At 41.6% G+C, this 23,207-nt stretch overlaps 1 protein-coding gene across 3 annotated transcripts in view; it reads left to right on the forward strand.

Annotated features, from left to right (window-relative positions):
* The window catches only part of LOC118365696 (VPS10 domain-containing receptor SorCS3-like), a 207,937-nt gene that overhangs the window by 176,783 nt on the left and 7,947 nt on the right, over positions 1–23,207 (forward strand). For all 3 annotated transcript variants that reach the window (XM_052490298.1, XM_052490299.1, XM_052490300.1), the window contains 11 exons: positions 2,955–3,031; positions 3,263–3,354; positions 4,923–5,030; positions 5,477–5,594; positions 8,869–9,002; positions 11,464–11,577; positions 12,433–12,604; positions 15,278–15,464; positions 17,687–17,820; positions 18,546–18,669; positions 19,097–19,209. In XM_052490298.1, coding sequence (XP_052346258.1) covers positions 2,955–3,031; positions 3,263–3,354; positions 4,923–5,030; positions 5,477–5,594; positions 8,869–9,002; positions 11,464–11,577; positions 12,433–12,604; positions 15,278–15,464; positions 17,687–17,820; positions 18,546–18,669; positions 19,097–19,209 — 1,373 coding nt within the window. The remainder of the gene's footprint in view (positions 1–2,954; positions 3,032–3,262; positions 3,355–4,922; positions 5,031–5,476; positions 5,595–8,868; positions 9,003–11,463; positions 11,578–12,432; positions 12,605–15,277; positions 15,465–17,686; positions 17,821–18,545; positions 18,670–19,096; positions 19,210–23,207) is intronic.

Consider the following 23,207-nt stretch of genomic DNA (forward strand, 5'->3'; position numbering starts at 1 on the left):
ATTTGTCACATGTTACAGTGAAATGCTTACTTACAGGCTCTAAACAATTTCTAAAAATAAAGATATGAGGCGAACAATAGATAAGTAAAGAAATAAAAACAACTGTAAAAAGCCTGTGAAAAACAATAGGTGCGAGGCTATATACAGCAGCGAAGCTATAACAGTAGCGAGGTCATGTACAGTCATCGGTTATTCAGGCTGATTGAGGTCGTATGTATATGTAGATATGGTTAAAGTGACTATGCATATATGAAAAACAAAGAATAGCAGTAGCGTAAAAGAGGGGTTGGCGGGTGGTGGGTGGCGGGTGGCGGGACACAATGCAGATACCCCAGGTAGCCAATGTGTGGGGGCACCGGTTAGTCAGTCTAATTGAGGTAGTATGTACATGAATGTATGGTTAAAGTGACTATGCATATATGATAAACAGAGAGTAGCAGCAACGTAAAAGAGGGGTTGGGGAGGCACACAATGCAAATAGTCCGGGTAGCCATTTGATTACCTGTTCAGGAGTCTTACGGCTTGGGGGTAAAAACTGTTGAGAAGCCTTTTTGTCCTAGACTTGGCACTCCAGTACCGCTTGCCATGTGGTAGTAGAGGGAACAGTCTATGACTGGGGTGGCTGGGGTCTTTGACAATTTTTAGGGACTGACACCTCCTGATGTAGAGGTCCTGGATGACAGGCAGCTTAGCCCCAGTGATGTACTGGGCCGTATGCACTACCCTCTGTAGTGCCTTGCGGTCGGAGACCGAACAGTTGCTATACCAGGCAGTGATGCAGAGAGGGTACGCTCGATGTTGCAGCTGTAGAACCTTTTGAGGATCTGAGGACCCATGCAAATATTTTTAGTTTCCTGAGGGGGAATAGGCTTTGTCATGCCCTCTTCACGACTGTCTTGGTGTGTTTGGACCATTATAGTTTGTTGGTGATGTGTACACCAAGGAAATTGAAGCTCTCAACCTGCTGCACTACAGCCCAGTCGATAAGAATGGGGGCGTGCTCGGTCCTCCTTTTCCTGTAGTCTACAATCATCTCCTTACTCTTGGTTACATTGAGGGATATGTTGTTTTTCTAGCACCCCCTGGCCAGGTCTCTGACGTCCTCCCTATAGGCTGTCTCGTCGTTGTCGGTGATCAGGCCTACCACTGTTGTGTCGTCTGCAAACTTAATGATGGTGTTGGAGTTGTGCCTGGCCACGCAGTCATGGGTGAGCAGGGAGTACAAGAGGGGACTCAGAACGCACCCCTGAGGGTCTCCACGGTTGAGGATCAGCGTGGCAGATGTGTTGCTACCTACCCTCACCACTTGGGGGTGGCCCGTCAGGAAGTCCAGGATCCAGTTGCAGAGGGAGGTGTTTAGTCCCAGGATCCTTTGCTTAGTGATGAGCTATGAAAGTAGTATGATGTTGAACGCTGAGCTGTAGTCAATGAATAGCATTCTCACGTAGGTGTTCCTTTTTTCCAGGTGGGAAAGAGCATTGTGGAGTGCAATAGAGATAGCATCATCTGATCTTTTTCGGTGGTATGCTAATTGGAGTGGTTCTAGGGTTGCTGGGATAATGGTGTTGATGTGAGCCATTACCAACCTTTCAAAGCACTTCCTGGTTACGGAAATGAGTGCTACGGGTCTGTAGTCATTTAGGCATGTTGCCTTTGTGTTCTTGGGCACAGGGACTATGGTGGTCTGCTTGAAACATGTTGGTATTACAGACTCAATCAGGGACATGTTGAAAATGTCAGTGAAGATACCTGCCAGTTGGTCAGCATATTCCCGGAGCACACATCCTGGTAATCCATTTGGCCGCGTAGCCTTGTGAATGTTGACCTGTTTAAAGGTCTGACTCACGTCGGCTACAGAGAGCGTGATCTCACAGTCGTCCGGAACAGCTGAGGCTCTTATGCATGCGTCAGTGTTGCTTGCCTCGAAGCGAGCATAAAAGTGATTTAGCTCATCTGGTAGGCTCGTGTCACTCTGCAGCTCGTGGCTGTGCTTCCCTTTGTAGTCTGTAATAGTTTGCAAGCCCTGCCACATAAAACGAGTGTCAGAGCCGGTGTAGTATGATTCAATCTTAGCCCTGTATTGACGCTTTTCCTGTTTGATGGTTCGTCGCAGGGCATAGCAGGATTTCTTGTAAGTTTCCGAGTTAGAGTCCCACACCTTGAAAGCGGCAGCTCTACCCTTTGGCTCAGTGCGAATGTTGCCTGTAATCCATGGCTTCTGGTTGGGGTATGTACGTACAGTCACTGTGGGGACGACGTCCTCGATGCACCTATTGATAAAGCCAGTGACCGATGTGGTGTACTCCTCATTGTCATCGGAATAATCCCGAAACATGTTCCAGTCTGTGATAGCAAAACAGTCATGTAGCTTAGCATCTGGTTCATCTGACCACTTTTTTATAGACTGAGTCACTGGTGCTTCCTGCTTCAATTTTTGCTTGTAAACAGGAATCAGGAGGATATAATTGTGGTTGGATTTACCAAATGGAGGGCGAGGGAGAGCTTTGTACGCGTCTCTGTGTGTAGAGTACAGGTGATCTAGAATGTTTTCCCGCTGGTTGCACATTTAACATGTTGATAGAAATGAAGTAGAACTGATTTAAGTTTCTCTGCATTAAAGTCTGCGGCCACTAGGAGCGCCGCCTCTAGTTGAGTGGTTTCCTGTTCGCTGATTTCCTTATACAGTTGACTGAGTGCGGTCTTAGTGCCAGCATCTATCTGTGGTGGTAAATAAACAGCCACGAGTGTATAGCTGAAAACTCTCTAGGCAAATAGTGTGGTCTGCATTTTAAAATGTTACATCATTGCTTAAGAAAAACTGAGCAATATCCATTCAATCATGAATGGCTGTTCTTCTCCTCTCTGCATCTATTCTTCATTGTAATTTACACCATCTTCATATTTTCAGCATCATTTGAATATTTAACTAATGCTTTGTTCCATTTTTATCACAGGGAATATTGGGTCTGAGCTTTCGTACAATAACGTTGGAATGTTCATCTCATCTGATGCTGGTAACAACTGGAGACATGTGAGTGTGGACTGAATTTGGGGGTAAAATCTAAGTTATTCTAATCATATATTTGAATGTTGTAGTTTGGAAAATATATTTTTTGGGACTGCTGGTTCTGCCTTTTGATCTTGAGGTGTTATGAAACTCTCAGTGTTCAGCTAGATGTGTACAATTGGTAACTGTATGTAAATCAAATATTATATTATATAATATTATATTATATTGAATGGGCTGTGTGTCCTGTTTCAGATATTCGAGGAGGAACACAATGTCTGGTTTCTGGATAAAGGAGGGGCCCTTGTCGCTGTGAAACAACCAACCGTCCCCACTAGGCATTTACAGTAGGTTTAAATCTAGTTCAGTGTTTGTATATCTGATAACTGGTTGTAACATGTTAGTACTTCTATTGATGTAAAGAAAACTGTTTTAATTTCACTTTATATATGATTAAACGTATGCAATAAAGATGCAAACATGTTGCCAAAAAACTAAATTGGGGGAAAGTGTTTTTCTTCACCAAGTCCCCCTTTTAGTACTTTAACACTGACCATCCTATTCTAAATTGGAGTGCCTACGTTTTGCCTCAGTGAAGACCAACTCAACCGAAACCACATCTCTCTTCTTCTTAATATCACTTTAGGAAAACATTTAGAAATTACTTTCAGCACCAGTCAAGTGTGGAGGATTCCTTCCTTCCTGGTTGTGTCTCCTAGATGATTTAAGTGCACTAGTGGAGGAAAGGAGCACAGTAGAAGCCCTCATATCAGACCAGTTTTGAAATAGTATTTTTTTCTTTCAGTGTTTAATTGAGACATTTAATTGTCTAGAGGGCCAGATGGGTGGGGGTTGCACTTTTGAGCCATTTCCATTGGATCCATTAGGGCAGGTAATGGCAACTAAAGTATTTGAAAGATAAATACTATTTGAACCCAGGCAAGCGCTGTAGAAACCAATCGTGTCTCTCTCTCTTTCGCTCTTCAGAGCTAGGGGTAACAGAACATTTCCTGGCCCTGGTGTGCTCCTAATAGATGTGTATCAATACTTTGTCTGTTGTCTGAACGTTTAACCAGATGAAGGCATGCTGGCCCATGGAGGTTGGGATGGAAGCTGCAACAAGGGGGCTGCTGCTTCTTGTATCCCAGTGCAAGAGTCTGCCTTGTTGAGTGCTGTTCCCAACCTTGTCACACACAGTACTCCAGTGTTCTCACATCTGAAGTGATGTTGATGAGATGTCAGAATCAATAGAGAACAGGCCCGGAGGATGAAAGTTGCCCAATCTATTTTTTATCTTTTTATTTGTCTCCCCACACCTCTCCGCCCCTGTTTTGTAGTCGTTCGAACATGAAACGATTCTATTCTGGTTTGTTTTGTGTGTTGTGTTTTTTCTTCTACATCACCGTCACTGAGGACTGTCAGTAAACTCAAGACTTTGAGTTTTCTCTTCAAGTTGTTATGCCTCCACGCGTTGATAGTCAAACACAGTTCTGTTGTTTTATTCTTCTTCTATTCAGCAGAACGTGTACTAATTGTAGTCAATTAGATACAACCTGAGATTCAGCGGGTGACTGTCTATGGAGACAATTCACTCCACTGATCTTGAGAGAGCGTCACCCTGAGAGCATCAGGGCTAGAATTCAGAGTAGTATTACTAATCCAGGATCAGATCCCAGCGGTCCGTATAATCTCATTCAATATGATCTAAAAGGTCAAACTGATCCTAGATCAGCACTCCAAGTCAGAATGATAAATATTGACCTTCTTGTTACCGCCAGTCTGAGATGTGAATGGTTGCAGCCCAAATGACACCCTTTTTCCTAGTAGGCTTCACTACTTTAGACCAGAGGCCTGTAAACCCTGGGTGCCATTTGGGATTCATTCAATGTTTTATTGTGTTGTTACTCTGTTACAGAATCAGTTTTGATGAAGGGCGTCAGTGGACCAGACACAGCTTCTCCTTGGTGCCTCTGTTCGTGGACGGGATGCTGGTGGAGGCAGGGACAGAGAACCAGATCATGACGTGAGTTTGGACAATAGAGTAATCGAGGGATGACGTGCAGTGATGAATAATCTAGAGACGGGGGGATGACGTTCCTTTGTCCTCCGTAGTCTTAGATGGAGAAAAGGAGGGAGGACGTGTTTAATCTATATGTCTTCCATTGTTTTGGGACTCTTGGTGAAAGGGATGGAGGGATGAGATGGATGACATAATGTGTCTCTCCATCTTGTTCTCTTGGGAACCATGATCCTCTTGGAGGGAAGATAGGGGATGGGGAGGAATTGTAATTCAACGATTGCTGATGTCTCATCTTTATTAACAGACGTTTCAATGGGAGAAAATATTTGATTCATAAGGGTTGTCAGTCTGTTAGCTTAGGACTGAATGCCCCATTGGTGAAACCTTGTAGCGCTGACAACCCTTGTCGAGTTATATTAACTTATGTATCCATCCTTTGGTTTCTCAAGGTTTTTTGGACATTTCAGCCATAGGTCTGAGTGGCAGCTTATCAAGATAGACTACAAGTCCATCTTCAACAGGAAATGTACAGAAGGAGACTATCAGACGTGGCACCTTCACAACAAGGTAATACCTCTTCAAGAGGAAGTCGGTCCAACTTATCTATGTGTCCTTATTACTTAATAACAATGTATTTACATTTTAGTTAGGGACTGTACGTTATATATAATGACGATACTTGGAGAAAATTGGACCTCTCTGAAAAGAAAATGAATGGCCCTTCGTTCAGTAAAATATATTTTTACCCGACCCCCCCTTAAATGACAAATAAAAAGTGACCCTCCCCTATACCCAAAATAATAATGAAAACATCAAGTGGGTAGCAGAGAACAGGCCTACCATTTACCTTCACTCCTATGACAGACCAGAGCTTTTGATATGCAGTTTTAGAAACCGTTCTTCATTTTATTAGATGGCAAAGTAGCTTGAAAGTTGTGGGTTCAAAGACCACCGCGGACAGGGGTAGTGGTGAAAATATATCAATTATAACAAAAGCACTGCAGGAATCTATCATCTTATTTGCATTCCCCAAAATAGCCTTTTATTAACACATTTCATGCAATTCTACATAATTTGACATGACTGGAGACAGGCAGAATCTTTTTTAATAGCAAAATAGAGCATGATGACAAATGAGCGCATGCTGCAGGGCCAGAGAGGTTTTGATTTCTCTACAGGCTATTGTTAAAAATAGAGGATAGTCTATGTCTGCAACAGTGCTAAAGTTGTCTATCAACTGTAAAAAGTGAGCACAACAGAACCAGTTACAACTGAAGTACATGATCATCAATTCATTTGAGAAAAAGCCATTTAGTTGTTTAATACAGAAAATAAACAAATTGGGGGAAACTATAATTTTCTATTTTATTCCATGATATTATCGGGAATCAAGGTAAGACCCAAGTGCAGACTGTGTGAAGTTACAGTGTTTATTGTGACAACAGGGGCAGGCAGACGACAGGTCAAGACAGGGAGGTGTTGATAATCCAGAGTAGAGGCCAGGACGGCAGGCAGGCTCAGGGTCAGAGACAGGCAGTGGTCAGGTGGGCGGGTACAGGTTCAGGACAGGCAGAGTGGTCAGGTGGTGGGTACAGGCTCAGGGACAGGCAGAGTGGTCAGGTGGGCGGGTACAGGCTCAGGGACAGGCAGAGTGGTCAGGTGGGCGGGTACAGGCTCAGGGACAGGCAGAGTGGTCAGGTGGGCGGGTACAGGTTCAGGACAGGCAGAGTGGTCAGGTGGGCGGGTACAGGTTCAGGACAGGCAAGGGTCAAAAACCAGGAGGATGAGGAAAAAGAGATACTAGGGAAAAAACAGGAGCTGAGACAAAATGCTGGTAGGCTTGAACAAACAAGACGAACTGGCAACAGACAGACAGAAAACACAGGTATAAATACCCAGAGGATAAGTGGGGAAGATGGGCGACACCTGGAGGGGGTGGAGACAAGCACAAGGACAGATAAAACAGATCAGGACGTGACAGATAGTGTTGCTGCAAAATAGATTTGTGTAGATTGTGATTAAGGCATGGGAGTATAAGAGCATCTGCTAGTCTAAATGAACAAACTAGGCAATGCGTATTGTAGCTCACCACATGATCCTCAAACCAAAGACGAGCCAAACTCGTGTTTCTATTTAATTTTCAGTCATTTCTTTTATTTCATTTAATGCCGCCTTAATGCGAAATGTACTGTATATAGGCATGTTGTTGAAATGCTGTGCACCCCTGCCAGCCTGTAGCATGTCACAAATGTTTCTCAATTGATTTCTTAAATGCCAGGCTATAGCCTGGAAATAATAATAATAATAATACTATAATAGTACATTTTTGTTCCTTCTTAGGCTATCTGTTTTTCCTCCTGACTGATTTAGAGTTATTATGTTGTTTAATAACCTGTTGAAATGTCGAATGTCAATTGATAGTGACAGAATCACACATTACTTCTCAAGCAAAGTACATTTCTTGTCTCCTCGGCTATAGAAGGTTGTAGCGTAGCCTCTGCATGTCATAGAGACAAAGCAAAGATTACCCATATGCATCGGAGTCTCGTCTTTCCCCGACATTTTACCGGTTGTTTCTAGCATAAAGAATTGCAGATTAAAGTGTCTTTATATATCACTTCATATAATCAGGTCTATACACTTTTATTTCCAAACTAACAAGCTAACAAGGGGTTAGGCCTATGCTTTTGGCCATGCTCTTTAACAAAAGCCACAATACCCTCACATACCTCCTCATTTCGAGCCCTGGTTTTAACTTGACACGCCACGCTCTTCACTGACACAGATATTTAAGGAGTGTATGGTGACTGAAGGAAATGGCTGACAGTCTGTGGATAGTAGACTATCATTTCATCTGTCAAACAGGTGGGCCTACCTCTTATTTCTTGAATAAGAGAAATAGTCTTCAACGCAAAGCCCTCTTGTTCTTAATAGCTTCAAGTCAAATTAAACTGCTGCTGCTTCATAGTAATGTAAGGTACATAAATGACTTGAATATGGCTTATCGTGAGGTCAAAAACTCTGATTCATAGCTTCATTATGGGCAACAAAACATTTTGTTTTCATTCAATTCTATCAGTAGCAAGTTCACCTCGAGTCTTACGTTTCATCTTCATTCTCTCCCTCTCAAACTGAACAGGGCATCAGTAGGCCTAGTCTGCAAGCACAGATATACACTTTTCTGGACAAATAAAATAAAAAATCCGGAATAAGTCTTTGACTCGCCTCCTGAAGTGCCATCGTACACAGCACAGTCATTTGATAGGCAGCACAACATGGTTTACATCAGCAAGAGCAGGACAGGCCGGGGCTCATGATTGGGAGCGCCTATCCATTGCAGTCTGTAATGCAGTGAAACCTAGTTTATATACACCACCACAGCCATTTTCTTAGAAATGTAACTTTGCCCTATGCTTCTCCAGAAAATGCTCTTTATATAGCCTAGGCTTATAGCATATAGTATAGTCTATGGATCATTTTATTGTGATCACAGTAGTGACACACATCGAGATAGTAGAATCATTCTCAAAACCTGAGCAATTTGGCATTTAATCGATTACGAATTACCTGACCCTCCGCTGGCCAAAATAAAATAATAAAAAACCCTCCTCCTGACTGAAATTTAAAAAGCATGACCCTTCCCCATTTTCCTCCGGGTACCAATGTTTTTACAAGGTTGATGCAGTGTGCTGACAGTGTTTGGCTAGTTCTAATAAGCTCAATAGGTTAACATAAGAATGGTTTGACTTGCTGTTCTATGTGAATTTGACATTTGAAAATGACATACTGTATTCCCATGTGCGTTCACTATATGGATTAATATCCTGTATGTGTTTCACAGGGCGAGCCGTGTGTGATGGGCCAGAAACAGATCTATATGAAACGCAGACCAGGAAACTATTGCATGCTGGGAAAAGACTACGCCAAAGTCCTCTCTGCTGAATCGTGTATCTGTCGGGCCCACGACTTTGAATGGTAATTATAGTGGACTAGTATGATAACTCACAATTGCAGTAAAATAGAACACATGAAAACATGTATTTTTATCACAAATCTAAACATGAGGAGATCAACAGAAGTTTCAGTGTCCATAAAAGAGAGAGACATTTGTATGATGCTTTGTGTATGTTGTCCCATTTAATTTAATGTATGTTGTATGTTGTATGTTGTCCCATTGGATTTAATACACTATTTCAGGATCCCATTCATTTGGTTAATTTTCGGTGTCAGCGCTCCAATTATAGAATATTTTGGGGGATAATTTGCTCCTAACGTCTGTCTCTCTGCTTAGCTTGTTTTGCGATGTTTATAATAACGTAGAGAAAATGAGGGGTGTTTAATAGGACTGTAGGAGGTTGTTTTTTTTAATCTTCAAAAGGCAGGGAAGAGAAAAGCAATGATACATTTGTATATAAATGCCAGCAGTGTCAGGTCAGACAGTATGAGTTTTAATTAGAATCCATTCGTCTCCAGTGATACTTGTTATTAATTATTTTGGACTGAAAGTATTATACGATACATTTCACAAACTTCCTGACCACATGGCATGTCTCTCTCTCTCCCTTGCTATCTCTCTCTCTCACACTCTCTTTCTATCTATCTCTACAGCTGGTAATAGAGACAGTGAAAAAAAAATGAAAAAAAAAACAATCTCTTTGAGAAACTTCAATGTTCAGAGTGAAAAACAATACAACTTTTAATTGACTTTGAAGTGTTCACAAAAGTCAAGGGCTGAAATCTTTACTGGTTGCGTATTGTGTAACAGGGTGACAATGCACCAGCCTGTTGTTCTGTTGTGCTGTGAACAAAAGGTCCAGGGGTTGATTCCAAAGTGGGACAGTGACCAGACTGAAAACAAAGGTTATATACTGAACAAAAATATAAACACAACATGCAACAATTTCAAATAAACTACTGACTTACAGTTCATGAGAGAAAATCAGTCAATTGAAAGACATTCATTAGGCCCTAATCTATGGATTTCACATGACGCATCTGTAGCAAACCGCTTACCCACACAACGACATACACGTGGCCGCAGTTGTGGGGCCAGTTGGACACACTGCCAAGTTCTCTATAACTACGTTGGAGGTGGCTTATGCTAGAGAAACAAATATTAAATTCTCTGACAACAGATCTGCTGTACTTTCCTGCAGTCAGCATACCGATTGCACGATCCCTCAAAACTTTGAGACATCTGTGGCATTGTGTTGTGTGACAAAACTGCACATTTTAGAGTGACCTTTAATTGTTCACATCACAAGGTGCACCTGTGTAATTATCGTGCTGTTTAATCAGCTTCTTGACCTGCTACACCTGTCAGGTGGATGGATTATCTTGGCAGGAGAAATTCTATGCCTATGGAACATTTCTGGGGATCTTTTATTTCAGCTCATGAAACATGGGACCAACATGTTGTGTTTCTGTTTTTGTTCAGTGTATATACATAGATATAACACTGTATATATTATATTAATAATAAGTGAGGAGAGATTAGTATTAATACGTAACCAAAACACCCTGGGAGTATGCACAACTATAATGTACTAAACTGGACACCATACTTTTCTGTGACTTACTGGAAAGAAATGTAATCTATCACCGCTTTGGTAACACATAGATTAGGTGCTGTAATGTCCTTAACTGGACACTGTACCCTCATTGGACTCACTCGGCCCCTTATAACTATTATCCCAACCAACCAAAACACCATAACTTCACTTGACAGCCTGTCAATAAATAGGGGGAGGTTCTAAATCACACTGACGCCAGACCAGGCCATAGGGAGTCCTAGACCGACCTCAGGATTTGTTGCTTCCTGTTAGTTCTGGCTCGGTAATTAATTGATAAATCGATGACAGTTTCGTTATTAGAATGGGCACTTGCCTAACCTGCTTTGCCTGATGTAAATCACTTTGTGATTGGGACATAGCTAACGTCAGCCGGTGGAAGTCAGCCATCCGTGACCTGGCTGCCTGTGTTGACATGGAGTCCCCCAGGGCTCAGTCTTCCTTCTTCTGCTGATCTGGAGCATTTGTCAACCGCAGCCCAGTCAATATACAATAATGATGCGTTGCAATGCAAAATATATCTATTATATGTATCGTGCTGAGGGGTAGGAAAGAGAAGCTGTAACATATAACACAGGAATAACTGTTGGTCCTTTGGCTCAAAATCCTATCAAATTGTATTTATCACGTGCTTCGTAAACACCAGGTGTAGACGAACAGTGAAATGCTTACTTACGGGCTCTTCCCAACAATGCAGAGAGAAAAATATAGAAAAGTAATAATAAATACCTTTAGCAACGATAACTTGGCTATATACACGGGTTCCAGTACCGAGTTGAGGTAATTGAGGTAGATATGTACATATACAGCAGGTAGAAGAGGTAAAGTGTTGATATTGATCACATTCTGTGTGTGATTTGTTATAGTGATTATGGTTATGAACGGCGTAGAGAAGGGAACTGTCTACCAGCGTTCTGGTTCAACCCAGCGGTTGTATCAAGGAGCTGCAGCCAAGGACAGAAGTACCTCAACAGCACAGGGTGAGTTGCACGTAGGGACACTGTTTTGTAGCGTTTCTATGTTGTCTATTCTAAGTGAAAGCAACCCTTCTGTATATTTCTGTCCAATGGGAGGCCATACATTATCGCTCTGATGTTTTCCATTTCATTTTGTAAAACATTATGATGGTCATAATGTGGTCCATGTTAAAAATCCTGAACATGTATCACACATTCAAACTTACAGTGGCTACAGTATCTCTCTGTATAGGTTGGCCAATGCTTCTTCATCTTCCCACTGTAATGAAACACTGTCAGGGTGTCACACCCTCTGGCACGGCTCCTAGTGTGAATAGTGATATTGGCTATTTAGGCCTGAGTCATTCACCAGACGGTAGATCTATACTGAGTGACATAGTGTACTTCTGAGAGCTGCAAAAAGCACTGTCAGGAGTCATAGGACACAGATTAGGATGCCTCAGGACGGTGGAAGTCTGAGGAGAATGGTTCATCCTTCATTTATGCATCCGCCTCCCCAAAAGCTTAAAAGTCAAGTTTTGTCCAGGAGTTAGAAAACATGTTGGAGTTTTGTCAATTTGGCCAACAACTACTGTACGTCTTGTGTCAGACATTCACTTTCAGGGTTAAAAGTACTTTTTAAATGAGTAATTACTAAGCATTTTTAACATCAGTCAAAGAACAGCAAGTCTTGTTCACACTTCTCTCTCTCCCACAATCACTTTGAGGTTAAAAATACCATTTTTGAAAATTCATGTCAAACTTAATTGATGAACGTGAGCAATACCTTAGCCTTGTTAACTAGTGGTGTCATGAAGCCATAACCTCACTAAACCATACTGAACATGTACTAACTAATTCATATGGTCTCTTCTTAAGGTACCGAAAAGTGGTGTCCAACAACTGCGTCAAGGGAGTCAAGGACATGTACACACCCAGGAAGCAGATGTGTCCCAACAGGGCTCCAAAAGGCCTTTCTCTCTCCACCAGAGAGGGCAAGCTTACTGCCGACCTGCACACCAACGTCACCTTCCTGGTGCATCTGGATGAGGTAGGGCTGGGCCAAAAGCCAAAATGGCTTCCTTTTTGTACATAATTATTCTGGGCCTTGGAGCCCAAATGGACGACTTTGTATACATTAATGTTATGAGTTGCATTGATTTTTACCTTAAGTAAAATGAAATGAAAAGTCGATGTGTTTTGTTTTGCTATACATGGTTGTAAAAGTAGTACTAGCATGTGGTGTAAAACTCACTCACTGTAGGCGTGTTACTGAGTGAAATATGGATGTTTTTCCAGACATACGCTTGAAATGATCTCCCTGTTATGTTATCCCAAATACACCAACTGCTGAAAGTTGAATTGTAACTTGCAACACAACATCACCCACACACAGCTACAGGACCCAAGCCCTGAGCTGAGAGACAGAGTAAAGATAAAGACCTAACAGAGAGAGGCACCCCTGGAGACCCTGTTATAGAGTGAGACTCAGAGTAGCCTCCTTCTAGGGCCAGGGCCTTGTCTCGCTCCCCTCACTCCCTAGACACTGTTCAATCACCTCACATTAAATTCAGGTGGAAGAGGTGCGGAGGCGCTCTGCTCGGTGCGGCGGTGCTTTCCCCCTGCACTGCAGATAAGAAGTGTCTCTCCCACGAGGTCTCTCCCGGGCCCAGCTGTCATATTACAGTGTGATGAGTTGAGGAAATCAGGATATATTTATTTCATTAAGAGAGGCCTCCTCTGATTAGAGAGATATGCCATGTGGTCAAAAAGTTTGTGAAATGTATTTTATAATGATTTCAGTCCCAAAATAATGAAAAACAACTATCACAAGAGACTAATGGAGGTGAAGAATATTCATGGCATTGGGTTTTATTTATATTAATGAAGCCCAAGATGGCAGTATTTCTTGGGGAGAGCAAATGGGCCTAAATATGTAATGTGTGGTAATGCTAGGTAGTGAACATGGCAGTTGAGAAAAAGAAAAAGAAAAAAGGAGAGAGGGAGGGGGAAGAAAGTTTGATGTTTAAAGAGAGGGATGGGATCTGCAGTGTCACATGTCAAGTTTTCTTTATCACAGTGACCTTATAGCATGTCATGTGTACACCAACCAGATTTACTGTACATTTGCTTCCTTATAGCATGTCATGTGTACTCCAACCAGATTTACTGTACATTAGCTGCCTTATAGTATGTCATGTGTACACCAACCAGAACCAATGGAATAGTCCCAAAAGTGCAAATCAGTCCATCTCGCTCTCCAGGCAGGCTAAATCAAACCCTCAAAGCATTTTAAAGAATGCAACAACTATTTGAACCCAGGTATGACACACCATCATCACAACAGCACTTACATCACACCATTTATACCATCCTTTGTGTGTTGACATTCACCTGAACAAGAGTACATTACACAGTCCTACTGTGTCTGGACCTGAACTAACAGAAACCCCTCATTGTCAACCAGCACTGCTGTCCAGACCACGATGCTTACCCTATTATGCATTTTGGATTTTGAGGCCCTCTGAGTCACACATGGAGCCACGGACACAAAGCTTGACATTTAGCCAGTAGGCCATCATCAGTCTCATGCAGATTAGCTAGCGATCCCAGGACACCTCGATAGAGAACTAGAAGTGTCCAGAGAATGTGAACATCAACAAAGCCTGAATGACATCGACGCCATTGCGAGTGACATTTTGGCAAAGGATTGTGGGTCATTACATTTCCACACAATAGCTGCCAACGTTATCCCTTTTCTTCCATTCTATTCTGCCTTTCTTTATTCAGCTTATTCATAGTTTATAATTTTCAGTGTACAATGGCGTGAAATATACCCCCAGAAGCCTTCTCGTGTTTTTATACTCTGCTGTGCTTGAAAAGAAGCAAAACATATAGTGAATAAAATGAAAGAGAGAGAGAGCGAGAGACACAGACACACAAACCTCATTAGGTGTAACAGGCAAACACACTGCTCTCATGGTGGGGCAGAATATGATGTGTCTGTGTTTGAATGTAGCCCAGCAGTCTGTTGACTAGTGTACCTGCCACCCTACTGTCTCTTGATTACTATACGACCTTGACCTTCCTGTGGTTCTCTCTCCCTCCATCACACACATGTATGCACACACATACTCACACCACAGGGACTCATGTCAGACTCAGGATGCATGCTGATGTAGAGGTGTCACAACACAATCTGTTGGACTTCTGACAAAAACAGACAAAGATGGCCTGCCTGTGCTCATGCATGCTTATTGCTGATTACTGAATGGTACTGTGGTTTTGAGTTATTGTATAGAACCCCATTTCAAAAAAATAACTTTAATCTTTATTTAACTAGGCAGGTTGGTTTTAAGAACAAATTTTTATTTACAATGACGGCCTTCCAAGGAATAGTGGGTTAATTGCCTTGTTCAGGGGCAAAACAACAGATTTTTTTCTTTGTCTGCTCGGGAATGAATCCAGCAACCTTTTGGTTACTGGCCCAACGCTCCAACCACTTGGCGACCTGCCACAAACAATGATAAGTATTTAAGTATATAATAAACACAAGTACAAGCATCTAGCCTGGCTCTCAAATACAATGGAATTGTTATATATATATATATATTTTTTATGTAACTAACTTCATTTTTAAATTTTTGTCATATTTGTGTCTTTTTTCTTTCTTTTTTTCTTTCTTCATCTGTATAACTTACTTGAGACTTTACTTGTTTTCCAGGGGGACTCAATGAGAACCAACATCCAACTGGATTTCGGAGATGGCACGGCAGTCTCCTACTCCAACCTGAGCTGGATCGAAGAGGGTATCAGACACGTTTACAAGACGGCTGGGATATTCCGTGTCTCGGCCTTGGCGGAAAACACCCTGGGATTTGATTCCACCACCTTGTACCTCCATGTTACTTGTACGTCACCTCTATACATTAATCTATTTTGTCAGGGATATTCAATTCCCGCCATTGAGGAATGAAGTACTTCTGGTTTTAATTTATACTGTACCTGGTAGATAATTGGTCAGTTATTGTGACATCGGCCATTGATTGACCAGAGTGGTCGTTCACCTGGTTACCCAGGTCTGAATCAGTCCCTGATTGGAGGGAAAGGATAGAAAACAATAGTGCTGTGGTTCTCAAGGATCATAATCGAATATCTCTGCCTCACATTTCTCTGTAAATAACCACCTTACAGCAGTGTACAATGGAGCCAGTTAAAGACAAAGTACCACAATGCTCTGCACATAGTACAGCACTTTGATGCTCTCTCGCTCTTGTCATCTTGTAATGAACAAGCCAGCCAAATGTCAAGTAAATAATCGTGACAAATATAACACGCTCATGTCTAAAAGGAGTCAAGAATTATCCAGCTCTTTGAAGTGCTGTGTTTGAATTGCCACCTCGTCTCCTGATTTGAAAAGTGAGGCTTTAGTCAATTACTGGTGCCATTTAAGTGCTGGCTCTGGTCGCCACGGCACTTTCAATCAGTGTACTTTGAAATTTTTGATGTCATTGATTCTGCTGGTGTTTTTTTCTCCATGGTTTGGTACAAATTATTATACTTTAAAAAAAGTTGGACCCCTTTTTTCTCCCCAATGTCGTGATATCCAATTGGTAGTTGCAGTCTCGCCACATCATTGGAACTCCCGTACCGGCTCTGGAGAGGCGAAGGTCGAGATTCGTACGTTCTTCAAAATAATACCCTTCCAAGCCGCACTGCTTCTTGACACATTGCTTGCTTAACCCCGGAAGCCAGCCGCACCAATGTGTCGGAGGAAACAACGTCCACCTGGTGAGCGCAGTCAGATTGCAGGCGCCCGGTCCGCCACAAGGAGTCTCTAGAGCGCGATTGGACAAGGACCAAACCTTCCCCTAACCCGGATGACTGTGCACCACCTCATGGGTCTCCCGGAACCGGCCGGCTGTGACAAAGCCTGGGATCGAATACGGGTCTGTATTGACGCATCAAGCACTGTGGTGCAGTGCCTCAGACCTCTGCACTCGGGGGTTCTTTGGCAGATTTTAAGCTAACAGGGGAGAGAGAGAGCAGATGATGCTTTAAGCAATGTGCCAATCACGATGCCACCACAATTTTCAAATTGGAATATTTTTAACAGCCGACACAGATTAGGGAGCCTGACCAAATGCCTCACATCACACACACACACACATGCACATCTGCATAGACACAAACCTAAAAGATGGAGACACACAGATACGCACACTTTCTTTCTCTGTCACACACATCACAAACATACACAGACACTAACACTCACACATGCATACACTGCATGCGTTTGAAAGCTAGGATAAAGATTAGTCTCAGTTAAAAAGTACAACAGAAGTTAACAGAAGCGCAGGTGGAGACGTACAAGCCTGAATGCCAAGTCACACCACTGTCAGCCGGAATAATACTGTTAAAATACTGTGTTATATCTTTCCGCTATAGGAACCTTCACCACTTAGATCACGGTAATGCCACGTACACCCACATATTACTCACAAGGTATCACCTCAAAAACATGATAATGCCAATGTGTTTTAAGTCGAGAATAAATCTTGTTCTTCAACTAAATTCCATCAAAACTATAAAACAATATGACAGTTATGACATTTGTTGAGGAAGATTTCATTCACCTTCCCTTTTTAGCTAAAGTAGTCTTACTGAGAAGAAGATCCCACACACCACCCCAGTGATAATGATAGTGATACTGGCAAGCTCAGTGTGAGAGATCTTCTTTTCTCTAATTCTTAATTTAAGAAGGTTGCTATTTCTTTTTTCCCACGCACCTGTAAAATGAATCTTCGGATGTGACGGTACTTTTCATATTTAAACCAAAAAAGTATCTAAAAATAATATTTCCATGTGCAAATGCTTTTCCTATTGTGAAATAGGCAGTCTCAAGCAATGTCCTTGTAATTACAATCATATATGGGTTCTGAATCATTCAATACTGAGTCTGAATCATCCAATGCTGAGTCTGAATCATCCAATATGGAGTCTGAATCATCCAATGCTGAGTCTGAATCATCCAATACTGAGTCTGAATCATCCAATATGGAGTCTGAATCATCCAATGCTGAATATGAATCATACAATACTGAATATGAATCATCCTCTGTGTTTGTATCAGGTCCTGTGGAACATGTCCAGTTGCTGGCTCCATTTGTGGCCATCAAGAACAAGGAAGTAAACCTAACAGCAGTGGTGTGGCCCATCCACTCAAGGACCCTCACATACTTCTGGTGGCTGGGGAACAACACTGAGGTAAATTAGACTTAAAACACTTGGTGTACAGAGAAGAGGACCTAGAACCGAGCTCTGTGGGACTCCAGTGTTGTGTATAGTATACAGTATATGTGGGTTACCAACTATACAACTTTTTTGACACTATTCAAAAGGGGTTTTACCCTATAATGCCATATACTGTACATGTACTGCAGTTGTGGCTGGTGTCACTGTAACTAAATCAGAGGACAGGCTTCTTGTAATGGCTGAAACAGAAACCAATGGAACAGCACCGAACACATCAAAGACCTGGTTTTCATTTCAGTTCCATTCCATTTCAGCCATTATTATGAGCTGTCCTCCCTTCAGTAGCCTCCACTGATGTATATATGGGTTATACATGATGTCAATGGTATTAAATACATTGACCTCTTCTATTAATGAAAACGACTATGATAGAGGCGGAGCAGTCTCTGATCTTATATTTTGTTCAGACAGCTTATTAGTATGTCATATGTTATGACCTTAGCTGCATTGGTTCTAGGTATTATGGGAAGGAGGTGTTTTGCAGGGTTTTATTCAAGTCAGATGCTCCGACTACTCTAAGTGAGAAGTTGTTATCATCTGGAATGGATTTATTTCATGTTCTGGGGTTTTAGCCGCAAGGTTTTAAAGGTTTTAAAGGTTTAAAGGTTTTAGGTGAAGGGATTATGACATGATCAAAGTGTGATCATCCATTTTGTCCATGTTCCCTCTTCCTCCAGCCGGTGATCAGCTTAGACGGGAGCATCTCATACACCTTCACAGGCGAGGGAATGAACACTGTTACGGTCCAAGTGTCTTCAGCCAACACCATACTGCAAGACACCAAGACGATAGCAGTCCAAGGTTCTCTCTCTCTCTCTCTCTCTCTCTCTCTGATCACCCTAATCAAATTATCCTACTTAATGTAATGCTAATTAGCACATCTAGCAGGCATCTCACTTGGTATGCAACTTTTGAGTGTACTTTACATTTGAATATGTCAGGATATATGTGAAAGGGACATTACCCCAATTATCTAAGAAATCACTTAGCAAGCAATCATCTCCTCTTGTCAAACCATGAGCACATACATACTGTGCCCACACACTCACACACAACAACATCCCTGTCAGCTTTGCCACCCATCAGAAGACAGTTAGAGGAGTGACACAACCAGAACAAAGGACAGTGGGGAATGAGGAGGATACCTTGAGAATAATGCACCTAGATCAGGGGCTGAATTAACGGTCTGTTTCTGTTTCTCCCCTGGGTCTCTCTCTCTTTCTGACAGAGTTCTTCAAATCTCTGCTTTTATCTTTCTCCCCTAATCTGGACGAGTACAACCCTGATGTCCCCGAGTGGAGACAGGATGTGGGGAGAGTCATTAAGAAGGCTCTGCTCCAAGTAAGTGTGAATTCCTTCCTCTCTCATTCTCCCTCTCTCTGGTCTCTTTCTATCCACTCAGACGCTTTGGCGTTTGCCCTCGGGCTGCCCTGTGATTCGTTTTCACACAGGTGCGAGAGGCTCGGCATCTTGTTCCCCCCTCGAGGCAGCTTGATGAGCCCTAACAACTTATTTTCAGAAGTTGGAGCAATGAAATGCGTTCTTCTGAATTAGCCTGGAATGAAGGAGATCTTAGGCATTACTATGACATTGGATGTGCATAGGATCTGCGGAGGAGAGCTAGAGCTGATATGTCATAGTTAAGTGTGTTACTCTTCCACTTCGTGTGTTGGTTTAGGCCTATAGTGTGAGACTTGTGGTCTCTCTGTGTTTTCACCATCTCCACAGTTGATTTGATATGAGAGGCGCCTCAGGCGAGCTAGGCTGAGAGCCAGTTGAGGGAGCTACTGTGATATGGGTCAAAGTGAGGCTTTGTGAGGGATAAAGTGCACTTTGTCACCTGGGAGTCACATAGTATGTTCATGGCAGTATAGTATAGCACCAGCCAATTTAATTGTGTTGAACTGAGGGGTACACTAAGCTATAGACAGCTATAGATCAAGCTTGAGCTATTAATTGCTAGCCTCAATAGACTGTTACAGCACCTCTTTTCATGCAAAACGTTTTGTTATACAACCTTTTGGGACCTACACACATTATACGGTATCTATTGAGTTTATGAACACTAGTTCATGTGTCATGTACTCCTCCATATACAGTTTAATCCTATCAAACCATCCCTCCTTTCATTTCTTTCACCCTTTCTCTAAACGGAATATTAAGGCCTATTCATCCATGTACTGCTGGAGTTGACTTAGGGTTCATAGTCTAGATATTGTGCAACAATCGCCATACAAAGTGTTATTAGAATTTTTCTCTTTATTTCTCTTTTGGTTTTCTGCGGTTCACGTTCAGTTCACCTTGAAGATGAAACATATTCCATCGTGTCAAAGTAAACAACTCCCCACGATAAAGCAAAGATCGCTGCAAAACCGCAATTAATGTCAGGGTCCATTAAACTGCAGTGTTGCCGTACTACGGTACAGCTCAATGGCTGACAATAGTGAGAGCAAGGCAGGGCTTTTGCTCCTCAGCTGATTTCAACCCATGTCTTATTAATAGAAGTTTGAATAGGGAGATCAGTAATACCCCCCCTGGTTTCACCACCACTTGTTAATTCACCACTCAGTGGGGTGCAAGAGGTGAACATGTCCTCTTTTTTCCCTAAGAGAGTGCACTTCTTCTGGCCATCCCTTTCTCGCTCTTGCCCCTCCTTCATTTCCTGGGTGACGACTGTACTTTACCTCACAGAATAAAATCATAGGTATAAGTGAATCATCATAACCTATTTATAACAACATTGTTGGAAATAATGCACTATTGGAAAGAGTTATGAAGATAGAATAACCCAATATCGTCAAGTTCGCGACGAATGAAAAACAGAATCCACATCATGGTGTGTTTACAATAGTAACTCATAATTGACCACTGTTTCATCTTATTTATTTAGCTTTGCATACAGTAAGTCTGTGAGGAAGCCGCTTCAAAAATGTCTGCTGTTAATTAAATTATTAAAGCAACAAGACACATTTACATTTAAGTCATTTAGCAGACGCTCTTATCCAGAGCGACAGTTCTGAAGAGGTGGTTTTACAACCATATTTGGGCGTGGACAAAGTTTCCTCCAAAACACTCACTCATTTGACTGTCTGACTCACCTTCTCTCCTCCCTTAACGCAGATCAGATTTTTCACTCCAGCCAATGAGTTTGGGGGCACAAAATGCCAGCGCTACCCAAGTACACAGAGCCAGATGAGTTTTTAGACTAATGAGTGATCGCAAAGAGAACAAATACAAGCTGAGTGTATTGATTATTTTGTCGCATCATATCCCCTTCCATCTCCCCTTCCCTCTACCATTCATACTATACCTCTTTCCCCTTATTGCAAGTCATTCCTTTCCTCTTTATTTGTCCACTACTTTGCTACTTAAATTGTGATTTTATTAAAGGCTTGATAATTGATGTGCTTCAAATGTATGTGATTTGCCATAAAAACATTAGTGGCTTTTAAAATGGACACTGATTGCTGGTTGGAACTCTTGCCTCGCTGCTAAAGCCAAAGTGGATGAAGGCCATTATAAAGAAAAACATTTAGTAGTAGCTATTTTGAAATGGTGGAGAAACAGTTGTTTGGCAAGATGTACTTTTCCCATCGAGAGAGAAATACACTTTTGCGAAAACATGGAGTTTGAGATTGGATTGAAAAAAGGATAACACTTTATTTGACACCTAGGGTCATAACACATTAGGACACGGTCATAACCATGTCATAGGAGGTCATAACAGCTGAAACAACTTGTCATAAACTGTGTCATTACATATTGCGTTATTTTAAGGCTGGTTATGACACCTACATAAGAGTGTCAAAACCCACAAAACCTACCACACAAAGCAAACCGTTCCATTACACCGTAGCCTACTTGTAAACAGTAGGTTTATGTTCTATTACATTTTCTAAAATGTACCATAATTAACTTGCAAACACTTGCAAACACACATTGATGTCAGACATGTACCTTCCCCCAATGCTCTGTTGCTCATGACTGGCATGAATGCAGGAGCAGATTTCAGGAGCAGGACAAGACACCATATTTGTGACTGATGACCAACATAAGGGCATGTACGTGATAGACCTTTCTGGCTAATATGATTCTGATGATCATAATGCTTCTTGACAGTGTCATGAAGTGTATTAGTCCGAGTAAAATAACACAGGATGTTCATAATGCTTCTGGACAGTGTCACAAAGTGTATTTTCTTGGTACAAGTAAAGTGACACATGATGGCCATAATGCTTCATGACAATGCGTATTTTTCACAAGTTATTCCAAATTTGAGGAAAAAAATGATATGACTGTAAAGAATTCATCACAACAACAACATCAAATGACTTAACTCTAAATTGTATTATTTATGTTACATTTTTTCCCTGCCAAGAAGCTTCATTTTTCCTTTCCCATTTTTCCACTGGGCTTCCTTTCCTGCTTCTCCTCTTCCAACATATTATGCTTGTGCCTGCAGTTAACAGTTCCAATAACTGGTAACGCTACATATACATCTTTAGAATGTTGTGAACAAAGCAAACTTTGATTCCAAAATATGGAAAATAAGTTGTTGTTGTAAGTGTAATAATATAAGCCAGATATGCATATCACATACATGACTGTAAGTCATAAGTTCCAAAGAGGGTGTTTGTCCTTCTCCTGCATTCATCCCAGTCATCAGCAACAGAGCATTGGGCTAGGCACATGTTTTACATCAATGTGGGCACAATTACAATGGTAGAAAAATGTTATATAGCATACTATCTACAAGTAGAATGGATTGGTTTGCCTTGTGTGGCAGGTTTTGTGGGCTTTAAGACTCTTACATAGATGTCATAACCAGCCATAAAATATTGTAATATTCAGTACCAGTCAAAAATTTGGACACCCCTACTCATTCAAGAGTTTTTCTTTATTTGTACTATTTTCTACATTGTAAAATAATAGTGAAGACATAAAACTATGAAATAACACATATGGAATCATGTAGTAACCAAAAAAGTGTTTAAACAAATATTTTATATATGAGATTTTTTAAAGTAGTCAACCTTTGCCGTGATGACAGGGCTATTTTCTGTACACCACCCCTTGGCTCAAACACATGAACTTTTAACAAGGCATTTAACCTCATGAAGCCGGTTGAGAGAACGCCAAGAGTGTGCGAAGCTGTCATCAAGGCAAAGGGTGGCTACTTTGAGGAATATAAAATCACAAATATGTTTTGATTTGTTTAACACTTTTTTGTTTACTACAGAATTCCATATATGTTATTTCATAGTTTGGAGGTATTCACTATTGTTCTACAATGTACTGTAGAAAATAGTCAAAATAAAGAAAAACCCTTGAATGAGTAG

Source organism: Oncorhynchus keta, chromosome 32, assembly GCF_023373465.1.
Source record: "Oncorhynchus keta strain PuntledgeMale-10-30-2019 chromosome 32, Oket_V2, whole genome shotgun sequence".
Taxonomy (NCBI): Eukaryota; Metazoa; Chordata; class Actinopteri; order Salmoniformes; family Salmonidae; genus Oncorhynchus; species Oncorhynchus keta.